The 20,569-nt window shown below is 40.8% G+C and overlaps 1 protein-coding gene across 1 annotated transcript in view; it reads right to left on the bottom strand.

The window, feature by feature from the left end:
• Positions 1-20,569, bottom strand: part of itfg1 (integrin alpha FG-GAP repeat containing 1) — a 183,914-nt gene that overhangs the window by 40,851 nt on the left and 122,494 nt on the right. Inside the window, exons 13-14 of the mRNA XM_050047630.1 lie at positions 10,095-10,123; positions 6,173-6,251 (exon numbers count right to left, since the gene is read on the bottom strand). Of these exons, the coding sequence (XP_049903587.1) occupies positions 6,173-6,251; positions 10,095-10,123 (108 nt within the window). The remainder of the gene's footprint in view (positions 1-6,172; positions 6,252-10,094; positions 10,124-20,569) is intronic.

The raw sequence follows: 20,569 nt of genomic DNA, 5'->3' as shown, positions 1-20,569 counted from the left end.
GGGGGGGGGGGGGGGGGGGGGGGGGGGGGGAGAGAGAGAGAGAGAGAGAGAGAGAGAGAGAGAGAGAGAGAGAGAGAGAGAGAGAGAGAGAAAGGAATAAATAGGTTGTTAATGAAGAACTTCCAACTATTCATCTCTGCCATCCCACCTGTCTTTCCCCCCTCTCTCTCCCTGTCTCAGCAGGAGTTACTTGATAATGAGGTGTGGTGTTGTCAGAATCACAGCCCATGCTCATCCATCCAACCTGCTTAGTAAGGGGCATGGCACACCACTGTCTGGTATGTACACACACACGCATATACACATATACGCACACATATGCATACACACAAGGTCAAGAGACAGATGTCAGGGTATGCACGCGGGCACACATGCTGACACACACGCAGAACACATGGACAAAAAGTACACACAGACTGGAGATCATGTGCGAGCTTAGAAAAGTACGTAAACACACACACACATTCTGGACACACACCTGCACAGGTACACACACTGCCCTGCACAAACCACACACGTAGAAAGAGTTAGAGAAAAACCTTGTCAGTGTTGCTTTTGACCTTTTCATGTCAGATAAGAGGCTGGAATTATCACTGTAATATGGCTGAGTGTGCACGCAGTATGTACTGTTGGTACTGTATGTGTGTGTGTGTGTGTTTTAGCAGTGAGTCTCTCAGGTATCTCACCAGAATATTATTGCTCTACTTCTGCTCTCTCTCTCATCGTACCAGCTCCTGATGTCCTCTGACCCATTTCCCTCCTTTCTTTTTTTTTTTACAACTTTCTTTCTCTCCTTTCCCTCTTTCCCTCCCTTCTCTTGTTCTACAGTAACTCCATTCATACACTCTGCCTTCTTGGCCCTTGTCTCTATCTCTCAGCATATTATAATCTCTCCTTTCCTCTCCGTGCTCTCTCCCTTTCAGGAGGGTGAAGGGTAAGTGAAGATCGTTGGGCCCCAGTGGAGAGGCCCAGACATTGTGTGTGTCTATGTGTGTGTGTTTGTGCGCACCCCATCATTGCTCATCTCTGGCAGCCGTGCTGGCTGTTCCCCGAGCTACAAGCTACAGAATAAATACACTTTAAATCACCACACACACACACACACACACACACACACACGCAGCCTACTCCCTGGCAGCACTTTGCTGCTGTTAAATGAGGGGTCTGGGGAGTTGTGCCGGCAAAGCCTTTGGCTACTCTCACTCTCCTCCTCTCTCCGTGCACTCCAGTCAAACACACAGTGAAAAAATAAGCCATAGTTATGATGGGCAGGCTGTTATACGCCAGGATATTCTGATATTAAATAAATGGGATTCTGCTTACTGAGCATACCAAACCGGGAACATGAAGACACAGTCTTGGGAGACACTGGGAGAATTTTTCCAGAAAGAGCTGTACTGGCTGAGTGGACAAAATGTCAAGACTGTCTGCTCTTGCCATGAACTAGATGAAGAAATAGAATACCTTAATTGATAACTTCGTTTTCTGTGTGTGTGTGAAATCTTTTGAGTTACACGAAACATGATGCATGGGGTGAATCGAACCAGGGGCATCACGGTTAAATGGTGCGAGTCATGACCACTAGTATGTCCCATCCTGCTCCAGTTCACCTCACAATAACTGGGAGGGAACTTCCCTATGTTAGTGCCAAATATTGAATTTTGCCAATCACCAGTAATTTGGTTTCCAGAGTTACACGTCCACATTCACAGTTAGTTTGATTCATGTAATAACTATGTAGGTTCACCAGTACCAGCGACCCCTTTCACACTGTCATATTGTTTTCACATTGTGATTCGATACAAAAAGCCTCATGCAAAGGCATTCTCTTAAATTTCTCTTATATCTTCTCTTAATTACCTGTTAAGGCAAAAAATGAAACAAGTCAACTGCAGATGCATCAAATGTTCGTTACAATCCAAATCTGCTCCCACCCACATGTGCTGAATGATAAATCCTACTTGATCATAAGTCACCTATTTGCATCTGTAACATCCCCTAAACAACAGAGATGCCACCAAGTAAAAGCCATAAGAAGAAGACTCAGCGTTGGTAAAATTGTTGAATAAAACTTAAACAATATAACGTGATTCTCCAGAGTGCCAGTGCAGTGCTACGGGAGGATCTAAAACTCAACAATGGTAAAACATTTGCTGTGTCAGCAGCAGTAGTGGAAGTATTCAGATCTTTTACTTTTGTAAAAATACTAATACGTGTTAAAAGTTCTGCATTGAAATGTTACTTAAGTATAAGTATGTAAGCACAATCTAGAAAATGTCCTTAATTATTAACAGTAAAAAAACAACTCAATGCAGAAAAATTTAAATAAATTTAATAAATAAGAAATTAAAATTTGAGAAGCTGGACACATAAAATGTTTTGACAAACAATTATCAAAACAGTTGCCAATTATTTTTCTAATCAATCGACTGATCGTTTCAGCTGCACTTGTATATCTTCATATGGTGTGTTTGCAAACATCTTAATTTGTAAAGTAACTAAAGTTATCAAATAATTGTAGTGGAGTAAAAAGTGAAGTAGCATGAGATTAAAATACTTGAGTAAAGTAAAAGTTCATTAAATTTGTACTTGAGAACAGCACTTGGGTCAAGGTGTACTTAGTTACCACTGGTCAGCAGAGGGATGCACAGCACCTACAATTACAGTGCTTGGGATCAATGCACCAAATATAGTAGTGAGTCTTTAGGCCACAAGCTACACTAAAACATATAATTCAATTTGATAATACAGTATCAATGCATTTTTTAAATATGTCTCAAATGTAAAACTTATGTTTTCCCCATGCTGAACATAAATTTCTCTTGGAAAGAGAACTCTCAATCACTTGTAAAATGTTCTCTTGCTCTCTCTCCTAAAAGAGCAAAAATAAGAAAACAGGTGAATCCCTGAAATCAATGGTTACTATTAAAATAAGAACAAATCATGGATATGAATAAAAATAAGAGAAAATTTGTTTGTTTATTGCTTCCTGCATGAGGCCCATTGTCATAATAAAAACAGCAATTAACATGACTGGCCTGCACAAAGCCCTGACCGAAGCCACATCCAACATCTTTGGGATGAATTGGAACACTGTCTGCAAGGCTGTCGGCCAATTTCTGCCAACTGCTCTTGTGGCTGCAGCTTGGTTTTAAAAAAATCTTGTTTAAAACGTTCCCAGAAGAGTGAAGGCTGCATAGTTACACCCATGGTCTTGTAGTTAGACAAGTTTAATGTTCAAGTGTCCACATACTTTTGGCCATCTAGGACTGCAGAGCCTTCAGTATTTGTTCACTACTTCTCTACATGTACATAAATAACTGCCTTTTTTAACTGCCAACGTTTTAGGTTATTTATTTATTTATTTTTTATAAATTCTTATAAAGTTCAGACTGAAAATGAAAAACGGACCAACATCACTGAATGTTTTTCAGCATCTCACCTTAGTATGATTTTAAAACTGTCACCGCCTCTGCATTCAGTGGGATTCTGTATCACTCTCCATCTTCTCTGCTGTGGGCGTGGGTGCAGGTGGTGATAGCTCCCCCCTCCCCCACTCTCCCTGCCTCTCCACTGTTGCTCTTTTTGCTCATTTGACCGCACATTTTAAACCAGCTGTGTGTGTGTGTGTGTGTGTGTGTGTGTGTGTGGAGGGAGTGAAACTGTGAGTTATCTCACGCTTAAAGACGACTAAATACAGAACAGCTAGTGTTAACGGGGACCTAGAATGCTTTTCCTACATTTTCTGTAATTTCTGTGGGGTCACAGTATTAGACGTTCAAATTAAATGTAGCCAAAGTTTTGAATAATGAGATAAACATACGTATAAGTGATCCCTGTGAGCAAAAACCTCAAGCTTCAATATGCTCTGAATACTTTTTTTCTATTTTCGAGACAAGCCAACGTTCGCTCGTGATTAATTTCTTTAAATGGTCATCTGTTCCAGTCACGCTATTATAAGTGTTTACATTACATACACTGCTACATTAAGCGTCAGGGAAACATGTAATCTAAGTTGCAGATGTTGTGAATTTCTTCTTGATTTCATATAATTTTTCGTCTCGAAAACTTCTGCTTGTGAAGATTTTGGTTTGGACGTTTTTATTGGTGATTTTTCATAGTAGAAAGTGCAGCTATAGTCCGTTACAGTCATTTCCTGGCTGCAATAGTGGTGCAGAGGCAACAAGAGCACATATACGCTGACCAGTCAGAGGAGACTGGGCTTTTTTTTTTTGGAGGCAGGTTAATGAGACAGATTAAAATGGAGTGTCTCAGACAGACATTAAAGTATACAAAAATGTTCAAGTAAAGACCCAACATAAAAATATGAACCTGAAAATGAGAATGATGGGTCCCCTGTAATATTCTGTCCACTCTGCGTTTTGGGCTTGGACACAGAGCACGTAATTGAAAAGCCCGCAGCCATAGGAAGATTAGTTTCAGTAGTGTTTTGTCGCCAAGAGCTTATACCTGTCTAATCGTGGTGAAATAATAATGATGTTAGACTGTGATCTGTCTACTCTTTCTTTAAATATGTATATACTCCAACTGTGCCAACAGATAAATGAAACAGTGAAATCTGACAAAGTGGGATTACGCTACACACACACACACACACACACACACACACACACACACGGACTATATATATATCCCTGACCCCAGGCTGTCAGTGCATCTTGTCCTCATCCAGCTCTGTGTCCTTCCCACAATGTAACATCAACTAGGTTAACTGTGGCTAATACGGCACAGCATTGCTGTCCACAATGTCTCGGCTTATCTTCGTATGCATCTCTCTCTCTCTACCTATGTATCCTTCCATCCTTATTAGACTGAAGTGGAAGAGTGGTGTATTAAGTGCAGGACTGTCTCATCCTGTGAAGATCCAGCGTCTCTACAGGTTAAAATATAGCAATCAATAAAGCTGAAGTCACAGGGCTTTCGATTGACATTAAGGAAATACTTGTCTTACAATGTGTGAGAGGGTGCACTGTGACCAAAACCTCCTACTGACAGCATGGTATCTTGTGTATTCCAGTACACAACACAGCCAGATGTTGACAGGACAGCTTAACAACAACAGAAGGGAGTAGCCCTTTGAGAATACATGAAGTGGAGCTGTCTGAGACTGAAAATTCATGGTAAAACACTGACAAGTCAATGGGCAACATAAATTCACTTCCAACACTCTTAATCACTCTGTCCTATCTAGTTCTGTGCACAGTCATCATCATCCGTTGTGAATTTTATTAAAAGAAGTAAGAAATATGAGTGTCTAAGCGCTGCAAATGAAACTTTACACATCCACAAGTCACAACTGTAACGAAAACACTGGTCCTTTCTGGAAAGATATGGACCTTGGACTTTAATGAGAAGCAAAAATGAGGAAGCTACAGCTTATTGGATGTTGCTTCACTGTGAAAGAAACTTCGGGGGGGAAAGGCCTCCAGTGTTTTGCCAGCTTTCACAGTATTTTTCTGTAATAGTCTTGCAGAATCTATGAGAAAATGGTATCCCATGGACAATGCCACTGCAGTAACTCCAGGCTGAATATTTGATTGATAGTGCAGAAGACTTGGATTCATCTTTTAAAAATGAATCCGAACAAGCAACAGTAGAATATCAATTTTCATGTAATAATCTAACATTTAGATTCATAGCAGCATTTTAGGAACTACAAATTGAAGTGAGACCTGCATTTATATGGGTATATAATTGCTTCAACATGAAGATATTATAAGTGTGAACTACTGCAAACACACACACCAACACACACTTCAGATGCATCATGGAACAGGCATTACAGCCTTATCAAACTGATTAATTCTCCCCTCAGTTACAACAATCTCTGAGCATTTCTTTAGCTGCCCTTTCTGCTTCAGCCTTTGTCTTAGAGGCATAGAGGCTATTTTCTCTCTTTCTTTTTGAGGAAAACAACCAAATAAAATCAATACGTCCCTCTTCTTCACATTCTATGTTTTCTTAAAATCCTCCAAAACAAATGCCGTGGTGCTGAGCCAGACTAAGGACAGCTGTCACTGGTTAAGTTATTAATAAATCTAAGGTGGCTGTATGAAAGCCCAGACGGTGACATTTTCTGGCTATTCTTTGTCACTGAAGTGGGTAGTTTGGCACAAGAAGTGAAAGCTTCCACATTAAAAAGAGTCCTTACCTGAGGCGTTTTTCAGGTAGCCATTGGAGTCTGTTGTGGTGTACATGACATAGGGCCCTGGCTGGTTAACACCAAAAGGCTGCAAAAACACAAATACAAATTAAAGAAAACTGAGATTTTGACATTTTGCAAGGATCCTTTCACATCAGTTTTCCGTCAGTGAGGGTGAAAGAGGACAGGGAGCAACAAGCAGGGGAGGGGTGGAAGAGAAATACAGAAAGATGAGAGCGAGAGTGGGCAGGAAGACAGGCAGGCATGTTGTCACCACAGTAACCTTGAGCAGTTTTTTTCGTTTGTTTTATTTTGACTAGGTGACATGTCTGACCTAGCTGGCTTGAATCTGACTGAGCGTAAATGAGTGTGACGGCTGCGTGTTTTTGCGCCTGTGTGGGCGGATTCAGAGAGGTTGTCTTATCTCTTCATTACCAAAGGATGACAACTAATGAAGAGATCTGTCGAGCCATCCTTCGTTCTACATCAGCTAATCATGAGCTTGTTACACACGTACACATGCACACTGCAAGAGAGACTTGGCCCTTTATGCTGTGACACTCAGCAGTCGGGTGAGGACGGAATAGAAATGAGGTCAAAAAGAGAGAGAGAGAGAGAGAGAGAGATGAGAAAGCCACAGAGGAGCAGATTAGTGGGCTCAAAGAAAGACGAAGAGGAAGAGGAAGAGAGGTGTGACTAAGAAGAAGAGGAGCAGGAGAGTGAAATGAAAAGATAGAGGGGGTGATGGATGGGAGAGGAGAAGAGTAGAAACAGCCGCAAGCTCCACTCGTCTACTGCATTCATCATACCTTTCAGTTAGACAACAAGCGGGTGGAAGAGTAGACAGACAGAAAACCAAAACAACTCTAATACCTGCACCCTCTTGTTGATGTCAAAGCTAATGTGCTTTCCACTGGTGAAAGGTTACATACGGAGAGATGCTATTGGCTGCTGTAGTTGTGTCACATTTCTCTGTCCACCTACACATGATCATCAGACATTAGCTCTTTGGGGGGAAATAAAAGAAACTAAAAGCTAACTGCTCCATAAATTGGTGGCTACATTTAAAAATGTATTTCACTGCTGGAATGATGCTCTTTTCATAAAATTGGCCTTCTATGCAGTAGAGAGACACAAATATTTCTAAAATTGGTACATTACCAGAGAAGACAGAGAAAAAGGGCTGTGGCATTCACTTTTGCTTAAGAGAAAGAAAACCTACAACTATCAGAATGCACTGCATTGGTGGGTGTAGTGATTCGAGCCTGGCTTTTTTGATACAGGAAACAGTTTAATGGCTGGCTGGTAACAAACAAATTACACTTAAATGGTAAGCTTAAATATGTTTCTGAAAACATTTGAGGTGAGAAATAGGCAATGCAGTAATGAAATCTTGGTTCATATTTGATCAGCAATGCTTAGTTTTATAGTTTGATCAGAGCTTGAGAGAGAAAGGGAGCGGGGAGGCTTTAACTCTCAATCCACTTCTCTTTGTGTCCGTGGTGGCCGGCATACGAAAACGAAGAAGTGCAATCTGCAGTTTGAAGAACAGCCCTTGAGCTGGTGACAATCTGGTGGATTTGAGCTGAGAGCTGAGCAAGGAGATCTGGGTGCTAGTAAGATGGAGGGAAGTTTACCATAGTTAATTTACACATACTACATAAAGTCATGACACAGAGCTGGTTGAAAATCTACAAAGTATCCCTCTAACTCCAAAAGAGCTCATTGTATGCTTTACATGCAAAACCTTATGTCGCCTTTAAACCAAGACAATGATGCGAGTTGTGAGTCATCATGACTCTATCTGTATGAGTGACCCTGGGATACAGTTCAGAGGCTGTCTGGTTTTGGTGAACTGGCACTGCTACCAGGAACGAAAATTAACTCAAAGACACCAACATTTAAATGTCTTTTAACCCACTCCCCACAAAGACAGAGCAAAAGAGAAAGAAGAGCAAGACTGACAAATGGAAAGTGTGCATGTGTAGACTATTAAGAGACAGGAAAAGTGCACAAGGACAGACAGAGAGATGAAACTGGTTATTAGCTCAGTGTAATTCTCAGGTTTATCAGTAAAATGTCTGAACTGCAATGCAGACAAGTCTTTGCTGACAGTAACAAGCAGGGGGGCAGCTGTCTCATGAATGGGTCCAATGCATGTCCAACAGACCTGTGACACACGCACATCTGCTGTCTGAAAGAGGTCTTATTCTGCAATTTAACTAATAGCTACAGCCATCAGATAATGTTATAGAGTAGAACACTGTTTATGGTGCTTGGCTAATTTCAACTTTGGGTTGTTTATTCTTATGAGGGACCTAGTAGTGAGGCTGTGTCTCAACCAACATTAGCACTCTAAGAAAAACATTTCAAGGAGGCTGTGTTGAATAAAAGGAAAGGTGCTGACGCAGAGCGATCCTACAAAAACAAAACAAACAAAAGATGCAGGGTCATCTGACAAAACAGTTGAACCTAGCTTTATTTTTGCAGCAATGCAAAAACATGCAAGGGCACATTCAGTGAGGATCACTTTATAACCTGAATGGCATATATTTGCTGTTTACTTTGTGATTGTTGAGATGGAGGATAAAATAAGTGCTGCTGTGGTTTATAAAATGAAAATGAAATGAAATGCTTTGGCATCTCTGATGAAGCCCTCAAACTGAAGATCTATTAATCAAACTGGCCTTCCTGGACTGCGTCTTCTCTCCAGAATCTGAAGCAACACGTACCCATCAGCAGTTTTATGCAAAGCTGTTTTCAGTCTGAACAGCTGGTGAGGTGGTGTAATTGCTTTGTCTGATCACAATTTCAACAGCCTTCAATCTGCTGATTTGATGTCTTTTAAAGGAGTAATTCAAAATCATCCTTTGCTGTTACCTCTGTTTCTGTGTATTTTTTGTCGTTGTTTGTTCTGAGTTTGCACATTTAAGTATCTGTATTTTTCAAGCATGTATGGATACTGTTTTCTTGACCAAGCTTTTGTTAAAAAACAAATTCTAACATCACAAATGGAGCTTAAGACCACGGAGGGAGCACTTTGAAAGGCCCTAGTGAACTTTGTTAAAGCTTTTCTGAATCAAACTGATTTGCACTGTCTGGCCTTGTCATGCGGACGTGAAGCCTTGGATACCTCATCAACTTCCAGAATGTGAGCAGATGGTAACAATACAAACAGATACTTGTTATAAAAGTATGAGTACAAACCCAGTCTCAGCAGAGGCCATTACTGTCAAAGTGTCCCTGAGACAACAACAAGCAACCAACCCCAAAATATTTCTATCAAGGACAGGAGCTGGAAAACAGATACACCTGGCATTTATTTGCCCTTGTATTAAAAAAAAAATCTTACACTGATATTTTATTGGAAAATGCCAAGTAAAATGAATGGCATGAGATACAACACAGTAAATATGGCGACAGACTTGTATTATGAGGTCTGTTATTTGTTTCCATTGAGAAAAAGCGGAGGGATATGGACAGGTAGATATTATACGCCATTTATCGCATAAAAACAAAATTCATTTATTTTGTGCTTTCCTTTTTTGTACTTTTTTTGGCTGCACTATAGGCACTTTACATATAAAGAGGAGCTTAAACTGCCTTAGAGCTTAAAAAACACATCACCCATTCAAATCCCCTTCCCTAATTTCCTGAATATAAAGTTGATCCTCCCTATAGACGTAAAGTTTGGCCAGCAGTCAGGATATTCTAATCTCTCTCTTCCTGCTGAAAAAAAAAATGCTGAGTACAGACTCTGGAGGAAGATAAAGATGTATGCATGCATGGGAAGATAAGTGCAATAGGTACGAGACAGTACACCCAGACAAACACACCTGGTCAGACTGGTCAGTGGGCAGACAGATAAGAAACAGTTTTACTTTCTGATGCTGTCATTACAAAAGCAGAAAAACAAAGACAGATTTCTTACCTTGACATCGTCTGAGAGGCCGCTGAGCACTGAGGAAGACAAAGATGCCAGAGTTAGATCATGTTGCTCAGCATGTGTTACATGTCCAACAAAAACACTTTGTTGCAGAACAAGCATCATCGGCGATGGTGCTGTTGCTGTACCCTAAGGGCCACCGTATCAACATGTATCAAGCGGGTCACACTCGAAAAGAAAATAAACTTTTGTTGCACAATGACTCAAGTTCCACTGTGAGCTGAAATAAAAACAATCTAACTCGTATTAACTGTGCTTAAGCGTTCCTCACGTTCACAGTATATTTCATGTAATTGAATGATCTTTTCTGTGTGCTAGTTGAATGTGGACAAGACAACCAAAGAAAGGAGAGAGGGAGGCTTAGAAATAAATTGCCAGCGATGAGAAACATAAAAAATAAATGTGCATGCTATTAACGTTGCGTGTGCACGTATATGTGCGCGCTAAGAAAGCATTTCACTTATTTGTGTGTACAAGTGGAGCGAGGACAAAATCCGCTGAATTGCTAATCAGTCATTAGAGAAGTGACTTTATTAGCATACTAATGGGGTCCTGGGTCTAGGTTGCCTTGATTTGCCTGATGGAGTCATGCTGAAGCCCAATACTCTGTTAATAAGGTCTGCACCCAGCGCTGTACTAAACAGCAGCCAAACTCAATGCACCTATTCAAAGGGAACATCACAGTGCCCCTGGCTCCATCATGCAGGCAGTGGGTGGATGAAGCCTCTGTATTGGATTGTTCAGCACTAATTTGCAACAAAAATGTTAATCACAAACATTTACTGTACACATAGCCTCAATAACCCATCTGAACAAAAGTGAGCACTGTAATTATTTTGTGAAGGGTTTGCTGTTATACAAAGGCTCTTTATAATGGGTTGCTAGAATACAATATGTGGAGCTTCGGCAGGTGACAGGGGACCCTGATGTTACTCTGATATTCACAATAAACTGTGGAATGTCCCCTGTTGCATGATCTCCATTCATCCATTCATTCAATCACAATTCATTCTTGTCCATAGCTCCAGATTCACTCATCACCGTGGTCTGTCTATTCATACTTCAACACTGTTTAGAATAATTATAGACCTGTGCACCACACCATCAAGAATTAGTGAAAAATACCTATTAGGAGAGGCTTACATACAGTGGGCCCAAATGGCAATCAGCATCGACAGTGTTTTATGAAACACTTCTGGAGTGTTGTCTAACGGACAAATACGCTTCTGTTTCTACAAATGTGTCAATTCACAACATCTCAGAGATGCTTGTGTCAATACACAACCCACGCAAGTCTATTTGTTTATCCACTTGCACACCTGTGAAGTGAAGGGAGCCATTCACATCACACAAACCTCATCCTTCTCTATGTTGTTCACTTGTGAAGGATATCTACAATGGACAATTAAAACATTTGGATTAGCAAGGACAATAAAAGTAATAAATCAAATGAATGTTAGATAAGAACCTTCCTTTTCTTCCTGCGTACTTTTCATGTTGCACACTTGTTAATTATTTTTAGGATTTAGGATGCCTGTCTGCCGGCTCATTGGTCTGTCCACCACATATGTCCTGATTGATACCACAACAACTGTTTGATTAATTGCCATAAAATCTGGTCCTGTAAGGTTGAACCCCACTGACATTGGTGATAATTAGACCTCTTCTTTAGTATGACCATAAGGTTTACTTTTGTAGTTCTGGACACATTATCATTTAGGAATTTCGTACAGACATTAATGTTGCCCCTATGGAATAATAACTTTAATGATCCCTTACTTTTCATCTGGCATCATCATCATGCCAAAAAGTACAATACTTGACTGAGACCAAATAACTGCAAAAGTAAAGACACTCCCATCAGCATCAGCTGTACTTTGTGCTAATTAGGGGTGTCCCCCATAATTAACATGGCGGAACCTGATTGATCAAGTCATGCCTATCATGTTTTCTTTTGCTCATTGATCAAACATTAGTTTCCATTTCCACACCTGAAAAAAGCGCTAAAACACCCAATTAAACCAATTTGTCGACTTATTTTATAACAAAGAGTATCCATCCCAGCACTGTTTTTTGTGTGTGTAGGTGTGTTTGTAGGTGCAGCAGCGGTGCTGTCCACAGTACTGGAAGGGAGTAGAAGAGATCGATAGACAGACAGACAGAACACATCACTTAGTTTGGTTCCTGCTTGCTTTCTGTCACTGTAAACAGAACTTTCAACTTTCTCATAGGGAGAGAATGAGAGGGGCGCTGCAGACAGTTGTTTCTACACGCCTCCCCAGCTGATTTTGTCAAAGAACCGTTCATAAGTTATTTGGAGAAACCACACAGTTCTATGTAAAATCAGACATTCAACACCGCTATATAGCCCAGATGGATTCATCCTTTCTTTTGGCTGTGGCTCAGAAGTAGAGCGGGTCATCCACCAATCGGAAGATCAGCGGTTCGATCCCTGGCTCCTCCAGTCTGCATGTTGAGGTATACTTGAGCAAGATACTGAACCCCAAATTGCTCCAGATGATGCTTCCATCGGTGTGTGAGTGTGTTTAAAAAAAACAAAACTGAGTAGCAGGTGGTAGCCTTGGCCACCAGTTTATGAATGTGTGTGTGAATGGGGGGGATGTGAATCATAGTGTCAAAAGCGCTTTGAGTGGTCGGATGACTAGAAAGGCGCTATACAAATGCAGGTCCATTTACCATTTCGTAACAACAATTTCCCACAACTGCGATCATTGGCAAATAAGGCTCCTTAAATCTAACTAGGGATGCACCGAAATGAAAATTTGTGGCCGAAGCAGAATAAAATTAAACGCTTGGCCGAATACCGAATGCCGTTGTTTAGTTTTTCATTAGTTTTTGCAGATGAACCCCCTCCAGATTAGTGTTGTCACGGTACCAAAATTGGGACCCACGGTATGATACCAGTGAAAGTATCACGGTTCTGAGTAGTACCACGATACCACAGCAAAAATGAGGCAGATGTGCCTTTTGTCATTTATAAAAAGATAAATCACTTTTCTATAATACATCAATGATATTTCAATGGAATAAATTACTTATTGACTTATTCATACTTCAAAAACAGCATCAATAAGTGATTAACATAGGGGGGATCAAAATAAAATAAATAAATAAAATAAAAATCAACCAAAAATCAACCAGCTACTTCTGGGCAGTCATGACACCAAGAAGAGGAAATTATTGGACCTGGAGCCGGACTTCTCCGTCACCGGTAAGCCGTTATCTTGCGCCGCGGAGCACTATGGCCGCCGTATTTGACAGAAATACATTCCTATCTGTGTCTGTGACCCCCGTTCAACCCACAACCGGCAGGATTCGCCTTTCGTTTCTGCTGCTGGTTGAAATCTGTACTCGCACGGCGTGCTCCTGAATGATTTCTTTTGCTCGCACAAAACTATTTTTAGTCGCAAATGCGAGTAAAATACTCGCACCGTAGAGCTCTGTGGAAAACAAATCACTGTAGCATATATAAACAAATCTAACCTAGAAGTAAAAATAAATCAATAATAACTTTCACTGCTTAAAGACACTCAATAGCTCAGCTAATACCTGAAATGTCACTGGAAAACAAACCACTGCAGCAGCATGTTGAGTGCCAGGTGGCCAGCGTGCCGTTATTGGACGCCGCATGGACACTCACCCTCTTGTGATTGGACTTTGAACTTATCCCACAGTAGTGGTACCTGAGGTACCGTAGTACTACGGTACTCCAACATTATGGTATCATATGTACGGTGGTGTTTTAGTACCAGTATACCCTGCAACACTACTCTAGATAGTTCAGTATTACATTCTTTGCAAACCGCTTTTCTTCTATCACTCTCCAACACTTTGAAATATCGCCACACTGCCGACATTTTACTCCGTCCGTCACCGCACGCTGTTTGATTGTGTCATCAAATCATCATCGCCGCTATTATTCGGCCTTGCTTTTCACTTACCGTATTTTTCCAAATAGTAGCCCGGGCGTTTATTTCACAAAATCGATTTTGACCCCAGGCATTTGAAAGAACCAGGGGCTATTTGCTCAAGGCTTTTATTTTTTTTTGCACTGACCTGCACCAGGCCGTTACTTGGTTACAGTTCCTGTCCAGTATGTTTTTAGTGCAAATATACTGTATAATGTAGGGGTGAGTTCGTGCACAAAAATCTCTAAACATTTAGAGTGGGTCATTTTTTTCGTGTACACGTGTACACGGGTTTCACCGCTGGGTGGTGCTATTGCATTATACCAGTAAAGCCCCAGTTATCCGAATACCAACCGAACGGGCCATTTAACCAACAGTTACAGGCCGCCACACCGAAATATCGCCATCCCGACGGTCCGCCATCCCGAATTCTGGTCCCTGAGTCCTGACAGTAAGCTATGGCGAGCCTGTAGAAGCTGTATTCCCCATGCATGTCAGCGATTTTCACCGGGGACGCACGTGAGTAATTCAGGGTGACATTACCTGTTTTTCAGCGAACTCTTCTGGTAATTTTATTAAAAGGCATGACATATAGGTCCACAGTAACGTATTATTATTATTATTATTATTATTATTATTATAATTATTGGGACTTATAAGAGTAGGCTACAATGAGTACCGGTCCATCAAATCACAGCATCCACGGTGAGAGGACACGGAATTGTGTGCGCTTTTACGCACGCGGGTAAAGGCAATCACGGATATTTGATGTGGGAAAGATGTAGCCAGATGTATTACCTGTTTTAGATACGTGGCTGTCTGTCCGTCCGTCCGTCTGTAGCACGAGTCATGTGCACAACTTCACCACCGACCCCTTGTGTAAAAGCGCAAACAGTCCCTCAAGGAGGGACAGCCATGAGGCAATGAATGAGGAAATAATCGCCCGGGCGTTTAATCGGACCGGCGTTTAATACGCAAAATGGGGTCAAACCCCCGGCGGCTATTAGGTGCCCGGCGGCTATTTGCCACCGGGCGACTACGTATTTGGAAATATACGGTATTCCACCGAATACCGAATGTGTGTTTTTTTGCAATATTCAGCCGAATATATTCGGTTACCGAATATTCGGTGCGTCACTAAATCTAACTGTTATAGTCGACTATAAGGGGTCCCCCTTAGGATAAATTGGCAAAGGTTAACCTGCTAACACGATAAACTAACCTAGCAAACATCAACATGCTGAAAGCAATGTGCTCATGTGCAGCATCACTGTAGCACTGGATTATCCAAAGAAAGTGTGACCAGTGATGCCAATGTGGAATGCAAATGCAGTGATGGTCCGGGGTTAAGGACTGCACTGCATCATTTTCTTGTACTCTGAGCCCTGTACTTGGTAACCCTTCTGCCATCACTTTGTGTGAATAAACAAGATGATTTTTTTTCTTTTAAAGCTTGGATTTAAAAAGAAATGGCGTACGTGTGGCAAGGGCAAATTTGTTTCTTTGAAGTTCACAAGCCTATTAATTATATGCCTGAAGCGGAATTCAAATGGAGCTCCCATCAAAGACAAACATGTGTTCCTTGACCCTGACTGACCACACTGCATTTATGCTGCTACTTAACATTCTTGATAAACAGGTTTCAGTTTAATTTCATCAGGGAAAAACACTTTCATTTCTTATCAAGGCTCTTGTTGTTGAAATTTAACATTGCTTTTCAAAGCGTGTTCCGAAATCACATAGGTATTCTAGAAAACTGTAAACAACAAGGCTACAAAATGTTTTCAAGTCAAGGATATCAAAACAGGCCTGCAGTGACCACAGATCATTGATCATCTAATGAGACTGTAAAAACTACAGTGATGGCTTTGTACTGTATATTTACTCACTGTGAGTATAATGTATGTGAGAGAGAAATCAGAAACTCTAAAATGACTGCAGTTAGTGCCCAAAGCCCAAGGCTGTTTCTGGCTGTTCGAGTGCCCCAGAAGTTGAGTTAAACTGAATAAAACTAAAAAAAAAAAATCACCAGGTTATTTTACTATTTATGAGATCAAAGCCTTTAGTACTGTCAGTGAAAGTCTGACCCTAATGCACCAAAGTGGTCAGACACAGCCCTGCATGTAATTATACTGCTCATCAACTCTGAGCAAACACCACATCAACACATCACAGACTTTGGACTAAAGTCATCTATGAAGGACACAGATGATCAATACATCTAAGGGATGAGATTATTCATTGCTTGTTTGAATTTCATACTGTTTGGGGTCAGGCTACAGGCATCACTGTCACTGACACTGTAAATCAATAATGCAGAGGGATTAGACTGTCATTTGTCTGAAGTCAGCCTCATTTGGGGTAATAGGGAAAGAGAACATAGGACATAAAACATAAGACCCTAGCAGAGCAAAAACCTATAGCAAAATCAGCACAAACCCCAAACTATAGAACCTCATCCATTAAAGGCACGCTTCACTCATCCCCAAAGGACCATTAGTATATAAATTACTCACCCACGTTATAGTGAATTTATTAAAGGGGAACTAACGTTTTTTTCAACCTGGGCCCTATTTTCCGATCTACTTTTATCTAAATGAGTGATAGGATGAACAGTATTTGACATTTCTCCAGTACGAAGCTAGGGCTGACCTGCCTGCAGCTTGTGAACGCGCGCGTGCTATATTAAATAATAGGGCACTCAGACCGCGTCAAACAACATCAAAATACGTTCACTAAAAGTGCATTTTTTTTAACACAGATAGGCTCGGATTGTTAGTATAATTATCCGACAATATAACGGAAAGGAGAAATGAACGTCTGTGTTTACCTTTAGCTGGAATCGGACATATTTGTTGTGGCATGTCAAAACACTTCCTCTGCCTGCTCCCTCTCTCTCCTCGTCCCTCTTCAATGAGCTCTGCGTCTGTGTATGTCCGTGTACTCCGTGTGCAAATAAATACAAATTAATGCGGTCATCAAATTCAAATGGCTCATCCAGATCCAGTTGGTCAAAATCGGGTAAAAATTCAGCCATGACTACTCCAAACAGTCGTATTTGTAAGCTCGCTCCAGCAGTAACTTCCTGCAACAACTCGTGAGACCAACTGCCGTAAAACACCATAGACTGTATAGTAAAACACCAAAGAAGAAGAAGAATCTCGCGAGACGTGAGATTTCAGAGCCAGACTTTCAGTCTCTGAGTGAGTGTTTTGACTTGCCACAACAAACATGTCCGAATTTTTACCTGATTTTGACCAACTGGATCTGGATGAGCCATTTGAATTTGATGACCACCCGTATTTATTTGAACACGGAGTACACGGACGTACACAGAGGCAGAGCTCATTGAAACTGAAGAGCGGACGAGGAGAGAGGGAGCAGCAACAGGCAGAGGAACATGTCCAAATCCAGCTAAAGGTAAAGACAGACGTTCATTTCTCCTTTCCGTTATGTTGTCGGATAATTATACTAACAATCTGAGCCTATCTGTGTGAAAAAAATGCACTTTTAGTGGACGTATTTTGACGTTGTTTGACGCTGTCTGAGTGCCCTATTATTTAATATAGTGCGCGTTCACGGGCTGCAGGCAGGTCAGCCCTAGCTTCGTACTGGAGAAATGTCAAATATTGAACATCCTATCACTCATTTAGACAAAGGTAATGTTAGTTACCCTTGTTTTTCTCGCATACCTTCGGTGAAAAACTAATCCAAAAATTGAAAAAAATCTTGATACAGTAAAATCAGTCCACATTTAAAAACAGCAAAACTATACCAATACATCCATTAACAAAATCTCACAACTTGTGCAGTATAACTGAAGACTCATTTATCCAGTGGTATGCTCAGTACTTCCCAAACTGTCCTTTCTGACGAACTCAACTCACCATGAAACTTCTATGCTTGCTTCAAAGCCAGACTCCATTGACAAAAACAGTAATTTTACCTCAACGAACACAGGAGCTGCTGGTCTTCAGCTGCCTCAATCAGTAGTTTGTTTGTTTACTGTTTCACTTAACTGAATCCAAACTAAACCTTTAAAACACCAAAGTTACACAATAACACAAATAACTGATTAAGGCAGTGGTAGATCGGCAGCTCTGGTGTTCAGTGAGGTATATTAACTGTTTCTGTCTGTTTTTAAAGAGAACTACTCCTTTGAGAGAGTCTATTTAGTGCATTACATTCTGTTCACACAAATTACAGAATACTCATTTTCACTTCAACAGTTTTTTTCTCTTGTACCTGTGTGGTTAACAGGTAAGCTAAAAAATATGACACAACTAAAATTACACTACCACAGTCTCTACAGCCCTTGGTGGCCTGTGGGCAATAGCACAAACTGTGAACGTCTGTCATTGTTAATGTTAATCTGGCAGGAACTTTTATAATACATCTTGTGTAAGACTGATGTGAAATGTATCCCAAATGGGAAAGAGAGAGAGATGTCAGTGTATGAAAGAACCAAGAGGACCAAATAATGTCATGCAGCTTAAATATGAAAATACTGTATGTCTGAAATTAATTGTCAGGATACTCTCTTGGTGGGAAACAAGTGAGAAGTGGTGTTAAGTGTCAATTACACTGACATACTTCAGAGAAATTAATTTGAATGGCAATCTGTGATTAGGTGATTGAAAACAAAATGTCACATTTTAGAAACATTTTAATTTCCAGTGTGAATGTAATAAAGCTAAATCACACTTGGCACCCCATAGCAATAACACTGTCAGAGTGCCCTAGCCTCATGTCAAACTTTCTCTCTCCTTTTTATTTCCTGCCAAATGTTAAACACCCAATAAAGCCTGAGTCAAAACCAAAAAGGAGGCACTTTTAGTCTTAACACAGCCACTGAACTCTCTTAAATGCAAGGTATGTGTGTCAATGGAAAAAATAATAAATGTTATCAGTGAGAGGGGACACACACGCATGCTACATTAGGAATTCCATGACATGAACTCACTGATGCATAAAGAGAAGGAAGAGAGAAAAAGACAGACACAAACTGCATGAATGCAGAAGTCCTTCACAACTCAGTGGGCACGCCGTCGCTCCAGGAAGTGGATGAGTTGGGGTGGGCATTCGTGTGTGAGTGTGTGTGTAGGCAAGTCAGTAACTACACTCAAGAGAGAGGAGGAAACTCAAATCGAGTGTTTCTTCTGTGAGGCCGCTTTGTTCTCCATACTTCAATCCTTGGTTGACATGTAACAAGCACATAACAGCTCCTCCATGGCCAAAACAAGATCCCTGGAATAGCTTTCGCACATCCAGTGGGGAACAGATTTTGTCTCTTGCCAATATAGCAGTCTCTCTCTCTCTCTCTCTCTCTCTCTCTCACACTCACACTCACACTCACACTCACACACACACACACACACACACTTGGTACAGCCCATACACCCTCTGTGGGACCAGGCTAGCCTATTTTCTAGTGTAATATTAAGACTGATGGCAGCCCCTTCACAGGACTAACCTAATAAAGTGGAGGATGAACTGCTCTGTGTAGTCTGTGTGGGACCGTATGTGTGTTTTCATCATCGTGACAATGAACCAGCCAGTGAGCACAGCATTTCTTGAGCAGTGGTTTTAGGTGTGTTACTGAAAAATGGCCAGTCTCTGTGAGCAAAATAACCCACGTGTGACTGTGGCCATGGAATAGAGAAAAATACTGACAGTATATTTATATGAAAAAATACATGAGAAAATATAAATTGCGTACACACAATGTTGCAACAAAAATAGGAAAGTAAAGGCAGATATCTGGCCCTCCAGAAAGATCAGGAAGCTTGATCGCATTAGAGATTAGGGCTTTGATTTAGTTTCCAAACATCTAAAATGGACTCTAAGATTTACGATTTAGTTTAGTGGTAGAACTAGAGTTAAACCTAGTTTTAAGTCTGAAATAAGGTTATTTTTTAAATCACAGCAGTGATGGGTGGAAAATGTTTAATATCTCATAAAGGACACATCTATTTAATATCTCAAGGACATATCCTTTCCAGCACAGAGTTGATAGATATGCACATCAAGTGATTCATAAGCATTGAAACCCTTAGGTATGCACAGTGGGATTCTTGATCAAATATATAAATATATATGTATGTGTCAGGATGTTTTGACAGTTTTGTGCCGATTCACAAGCAGGGATTTTAAACTGGACAAATGAGGCCAGTTGCCATGGGAATCCAGCTGTGTGGTTCTCAAACACTGCTGAATACACAGACAGAGCGCTGGCCTCTTGCTAAGAGACTAACGTCCTCAGAGGAGTGATTAACTGGCCTGTGCAAGATTAACCAGTGCATCCCAATTAGCTACTTACTTCTAATCCAGCCAGTTTAAATAATGCACTGGCCATTCTCAAACTGTGTGGGAGAATACCTGTTTTCTAAAAAAAACAAAAAAAACAACCTGACTAACAACCAAGATGTTTCTGCAATGTCTCAGCATCTTGTTCTGAGGCAATTAAAGCAGATGTGGTCAGAATAAAACTCTGGATAACGTGGTGGATGCTTTTCCTGGTGAGGAGGAAAT

This window comes from Epinephelus moara, chromosome 1 (genome assembly GCF_006386435.1).
Source record: "Epinephelus moara isolate mb chromosome 1, YSFRI_EMoa_1.0, whole genome shotgun sequence".
Lineage (NCBI taxonomy): Eukaryota > Metazoa > Chordata > Actinopteri > Perciformes > Serranidae > Epinephelus > Epinephelus moara.
Note: the sequence above shows the minus strand (reverse complement) of the source record. Positions and strands in the feature narration are given on the sequence as shown.